This window comes from Pygoscelis adeliae, unplaced genomic scaffold, assembly GCF_000699105.1.
Source record: "Pygoscelis adeliae isolate BGI_AS28 unplaced genomic scaffold, ASM69910v1 Scaffold22, whole genome shotgun sequence".
Taxonomy (NCBI): Eukaryota; Metazoa; Chordata; class Aves; order Sphenisciformes; family Spheniscidae; genus Pygoscelis; species Pygoscelis adeliae.
Window position 1 is genome coordinate 1318941 of NW_008824350.1, and position 6102 is coordinate 1325042.

General features: G+C 42.7%; 1 protein-coding gene across 1 annotated transcript in view; it reads right to left on the bottom strand.

Annotated features, from left to right (window-relative positions):
• ZFYVE1 (zinc finger, FYVE domain containing 1) overlaps positions 1-5600 on the bottom strand; it is a 26922-nt gene extending 21322 nt beyond the window's left edge. Inside the window, exons 1-2 of the mRNA XM_009319185.1 lie at positions 5403-5600; positions 4730-5266 (exon numbers count right to left, since the gene is read on the bottom strand). Of these exons, the coding sequence (XP_009317460.1) occupies positions 4730-5227 (498 nt within the window). The 5' untranslated portion in view covers positions 5228-5266; positions 5403-5600. The remainder of the gene's footprint in view (positions 1-4729; positions 5267-5402) is intronic.
• Between the last annotated feature and the right edge of the window lie 502 nt (positions 5601-6102).

Genomic DNA, 6102 nt, shown 5'->3' on the forward strand with positions numbered 1-6102 from the left:
ACTAGCAGGAATAAAAAGAACTCAAGGAATGGGGCTGGATTTAGGAAATTGAGATGTCTATTGGCAAAACAAAAAGACCCTGCTAATTGAAGAAAGGGAGCTCATAGCAGGTACCTCAGGGGAGACCCAGTAATAAATGTATGCTACTTTCTCCCACATAAAGTTATACTGCTGGGGATATTATTTTTGTGACTAGCTAGATGAAAAACTTTCTTTTCTTCCTGTCTCCTTGGTAAAGCAGGCTACAAAGCCAGTACCTTTTATTTTTCCTTGCAACCCAGAGATTGGGTAATTTCTTGTGACACAGCTAGTTTCTGGTCAAAGACCAGTGAACTCTTTAATGCAGACTAATAACAATCAAGGATGTCTCCTGTCTTCTGAGGTCAATGAAAGACTTTCTCTACGCCTATAAAGTATATGTGCTGAGTCCTTAATTAGGGCTTTGGACAAAGTGTTATCATAGAAGCCACTGGTGACACTACGACCAAGTTCTGATCCTGCGGTAAGAACTCTCAACATCTGTTCCCCAAGATAAAAATATCAAGTTGTTGTTATGTGTTGTTAAGCTTTTCTTCTCCCCTACCTCAGAAATAGTAGTAAATAGAGTTCACTGTACAACCGATACATAACTCTCTGCTTTATGCTAAAGAGCTCTATTGCAAAGGCGTTGTGTAAAGACAAAGCAAAAATGAATACATTTATGCAGCTTCTGGAACAGTAAGTACAAGAGACAAAGGCAGATACAGACCAGGAGAAAAGTTCAAGAGACAGTATCAGGACTCAAAACAACTATCCTAACCTGAGCTGTGTTTTTATTGTTGTATTTTGCTGTGTTTTTCTTAAGAGATCCACAAGTATAAGGGAGTTTGAAATAAGATCAATGAATTGATTCTTTAAGTTCTTAAGGGAAGTGCCTCCTGTGTGCAAGGGGCAGCACTAGTAACAGCACAATGATGCTTGTTTGAAAACTCAGCAAGTTAGAGATAAGAAAGGAAAGCTGACATCTTGACAGAGCAGATCAGGAGATTCAGTTGGGGGATTTACACACATAAAAAAAGACAGCACACAGTTTGAGCCTAACACGGCAAAGAGGAGATGTGGAAGATGTAATGAGAGCAGTGACAAGACCGAAGCAGTTGACTGAGGAAGTAATCCCCACAATATCGTTCTGAGTATAGCTGAGCAAGGAAGACAGACTATGTCAGAGCCAATTAACAAACAGATGCTGCAGTTATCAAGAACAACTTGATTGAAGTCTCAGCTTTAAGTATGCGATAGATAAGGCCAAAAGTTTAATACTGTATAAAGAGAAACCGCATAATACAGCCTGAGAAAAAGGACCTAGCATGGGATCTAAACTGCAGGTGATGCCAATTTGTAAAACATGGACAAGATTTGTTTTCTGATAGAAGAAGTCAATATGGTCTTATGAGGGGCAATAAGTCCTGGAAGAAGGAAAGGAAAATTTGTGGTGTAGGTCAAGATGGCTGGCGACTAACTCGCAAGAGTCACAAAGCCTCATGCTGTGTGGTGTGCGAGACGGCTGGGGTTGGACTCCATAAGGAACAACCTTTCTCTCTGGTTCTTCCACAGACTTGCAGTGCAAACTTGGATTTAACCTTTAACAACATTTTCTTAACATGAGATAACCAATCTCTTTTTGAAGTGCTCAGATATGGTGATGTTCATCATAACAGCACTGAGAAGCCTGTATTTCACAGATATGAACTTAAGCTACCACCAGTTCTCTACAAACAACTGCTCCACAAGCAGTGGTTTAAAATGGGACCTTTCGTGACTAAGTGGATTCAAAACAAGCACAAGAAGTCTTCAGCTTTCTGAGCTTATGGTTATGTCTGCAAAGCACAAAAAGCTCCAAACTAGCTCTGAGAAGGCCAGCACATCTGTGCAACATGGCACAAAGACAATTATGCAGCTCCCAGAATTATCATAGCTGTATCAGTGCAGTCTGAGCCCAAGCTGAGAATCTCCACCTCTCAGCTAAACTAATTTGCTCAGGCACACCTCCTTATGGATTAATCTATACTGTTTCTGGATCTGGAACTAGCTCAGTCATTGCTTACACACTATAAACGTCCTTCAGTTTCAGAGCTACCACCTCCAAGAAGCCAACAGGAACAATGAGATGAAACATAACCACTTGAGCTTAACTCCTCCAAGTTCCAAAGGAAACTAAACAAGAAATCTCTTTGCCTTGCGTTCCCATCTCATTGAACTACCTCCAAGCTAGAGGTTTGCAAACATGTATACATCAGCGAGTATCTCGATCCATTGTGTTTGCTCAGCAGCATAACTAGTTCTGCCTAATTTTGTAGGACTAGCATTTAACATTGCTATGACAGAATCTACCACTGATGGCAAATCAGCAGTTTCCTCTCTTATTTCCTAACTAACGCAACAATCTTCAAGTTCCAAAGGTCAGAAAACAGATGGTTAAAGATAGCTGGACTCCATAATTCTGACAAATCCTTCTCCTGTCTGCTCAAGCTTAAAAAGCCGCACACCCTGAAACCCTGAATCTCCACATTTCAACTTATTCTGTTTTGGCATTTTTGGACAAAAAGTTAGTTTAAATAAAGAACATTCTAAGGATTTCTCCCCAAGTGATCAGCAATGATCTTGCTAATGACAAGCACAAAAGAAAAGACTGAGGATCACTTTCCTGTAGCTCAAGTGACTGTTCAGTATTATCAAGAGCAAAAGACGCTACAGAAGATGTCTTAAGCTAGTCATCTAACAGCCCTCTCTAAATAAAGGTCCTTATGCTCACTAGCAAAAACATCACTATAATAGCAAGCACTCTTTTAAGTTCCAGCTGCCAGAAAATATTTTAATTGAAAACTCTCAAACTGCTTTGAGACTGGCTGTGAGATGTCACATAAGTATTCAGCTATCAGGAAGAGAAGATCACTCCAGATGGAAGAGCTCTGATTCAACACCTTGATAATGAAGCAAGATCATTTTTGGAGAGCTTTTTCAACCCTGTTCTGCTCAAATTGCTATGATCTGATAAAGGACCATTGCTGTCCCAATACGGAAGTTGGCTTTATTGTCCATGGCATTTAAATAGCAATGCACTTGCTTGCAAGAGGCAGCCAAAAGTCTGCCTCAGTAAGGCTTACAGATTCTTGAGTATAAAGATAACTTAAACTGGTACAACCACAAACAGCCACAGCTTTCCAGGACAGCTCTGTTTTAAGACATCTCAGAGCTTGCTCTAGTGGCTAGATGAAGATTATTGAAGTCTGCATCTTAAAGTAATAGTTGCATCTGCCACGTGTTACAAGGAAATGTGTGTGTGCTTAGGAGAGGCATACAAACTTAGGACTGCTACTACACCTGAAACTCAATCACCCAGTTCACAGTCACTGGTGTCCTGCATAGTGTGTTTTCTATGTCAGTGCATCATAAAGACTGTCATCCTTTCCTCCCTTTCCCCTCCAAAAGCCACGAGAATTTGTCAATCAGTACACCTGAACTGACCAAAATGGGACCCAAGTACCTTGCACCTGTTCTATATTGTAGTATAATTACAGTGTACATATATATACACACACTATTCTATAGCACAGAATAGATCCAAGATGCTTAAGTCACATTTCCTTGCAATGCATGGCAGACACATTGACTGTTCCTATGATGGATACGAATAGCTAATCTACCAACAATCAGAGTATCATCACAATTCTTTTGACCGCCGGTAACATGAATGTGTTAAGTTAGAGCAACTAAGTCTTCAGGTGACTACACATTTTCTTTCAGCGTCTCCTGTATGAGGTTTAACATGAAGGATGTAAACTGGAAGCCAGAAGATGACGCTGAATTTTTAGTTGTGTAACTAACCTGCTCTGTGACTTTCACACATTGCTGTTTTTACATTTGTAAAGTATTTTTACATTGTACAGTGCTTACACTCACCATATGTAAGGGCCATCAGAATAGATAATTAACTGCATATATTGAACGCTAGACTCTCTAAAATAATGCCTCGTGAAAGGCTGTTCCTTGTAAACTAGTATTTCTATCATTGTTACCAGCAGGCCTACTCCAAATTGATGGCCAGTTTCACCCTCTTTCAGCAAAAAGCTAACACAGAATAATACTTGTGACAAGCAAAATAGCTTAACCATGGTGTCTTTAGGACTTGGATGGCACACTTTGGACCCTTATTTCTACTTTATCCTATTCCTAAAAATCAGATGGATTTACTGATGCTAAAGGAGGGTCGCAGGGGGCTGTAGTCTTGCATTAGCACTGCTTGGTACAGTGCCTACTCCTAGTCATATGGTAGGAGATTGGCTGCCAGCACTCCCATTTGCAGGATATCTACTGCAATCCTCTCAGTTCAATTTTGTTCAGGAATGATCAGCATCCTGCACAGTGAGCTCTTATCTTAGTTGTGTGTGTCTCAGTACAGAGTCAATTCTTTCACCAGCTTCGCTTACCAAGCCTCTTAGAGAAGGCTCTTACCACATGTAAGGTTTTAATGAACTTGACCTTTCGAGGAACTCGTGAGGAAGGCCACTCCAAGCTGCTGTGTCTTTTCGGCCCAAGATACTCACTTAGTGCCACTTAACTGGCTATCCTCATTTTGTTACCATTGCTGCCAGTCACACTTCAAGTATTAATCATGCATCACAGCAGCCTATTAGACTAACATAGAAACTAAAGGATCTCGCCCGTTCAAACAAGCCACAGCAGTTCTTACCTGAATCTCCTCAGTTTCATCCACCAAGAGGAAACTCACAACTTTCTCTGTCATCTTCCTTCTCTTGGTCTCCTCATCCATCCCCTCCTCCTCTTCCTGCTCTTGGGCTTTGCCAGCATGGTACACAGTGACAGGGTGCTTCCTTCTGTTCCCCCCAGCATGTGTTCTCTTCTGACACTCCACGCAGAGGTTGATTTTGCACACCTGGCACCTCACTGCTGCTATCTGCCTCGAGCCTGTCATACTGGCATGCATTATGTTCCCATTGGCACCTTTGCAGGAGTCACAGTATGGGACATGGCCAGGTCTTATACGGGTCCGTTCGTGGTTCCGTAACCTTTCCGGCTGATGCAGCTCTTCTTCACAACGCTGGCACTGTAGGCTCCTGCACTCGTCACACTCAAAGATTGCTTCATCTGTCCCACTGCAAACATAGCTTTCCTGGCACAGGAGTGTCGTGTTCTGTCCTTTCTCCGCAGTTTGTGTGTGGGCGCTCATCTTCAGATTTCTTTAAAGCAATGTTTTTCCCTCCTGTTTCTGTTTTGAACAATGATATGTGTAAGAGTCAGTTGCAAATTTAGTATTTTCTCAGGGGAAAGAAACACAACAGGAATTCTGTCCGCCCTTAATTTTAAATAATTAATAGATGTTTCTTTAAGATTCATACACTGACCTGCCTCCCAGGAAGCGTCTTGTTAAGTGCAGATGAAGGTTTCTTTCTCCAAAACAAACTTAAAAGATGTGGCTGGTTTCATGTATTGTTATACCCAAATGCTGGTATACATTCTTTCTCTGCTTAGCTGTATAACATGTTTTCAGTGATGAGAAAAAAACACCAGTCTGGTGTACTTCAGCAGATAGGGCAAATATTCCCCTGAAGCAGAGAATGGAGGGAGACGGTTGGTGACACAGAGACAAAAAAAGGCATTAGAAATGCACAAGTGCACATACATGTACACATACGTACAGAGGTCTGTGTCAATACTAGAAAATTCTCTGGTTTTGCTCCCCAGCTAAGCCCCTCCTTCAGAGTTCACAGTATTCATTTGCTGGGAATTTCCTGATGTGCTTCGCCAGATAAACAGAAATCCGCTCTCTTTGTGCGCTCCTTCTAGTAACGCTGGATAGCGATCGGCCAGCCTGACAGACGGCGGATTTTCTCCCCCTCCGACCCAAGTTGCCAAAGCAGGCCCCCAAAACCACGGCCCGCTAAGGGCAGGCTGCGCACCAAGCCGCCTTTGTCTCGACCTGCTGCCTCCCGGCCGCGCGGGGCCCCGGCCCTGCCTCCCCAGACCGGCCATCGGCTGCCTCCCCTCCCTCCTTCCCAGCCCTCGCGGAGCCGCCCCCTCTCCCCGGCTGGGTTCCCAGACCCG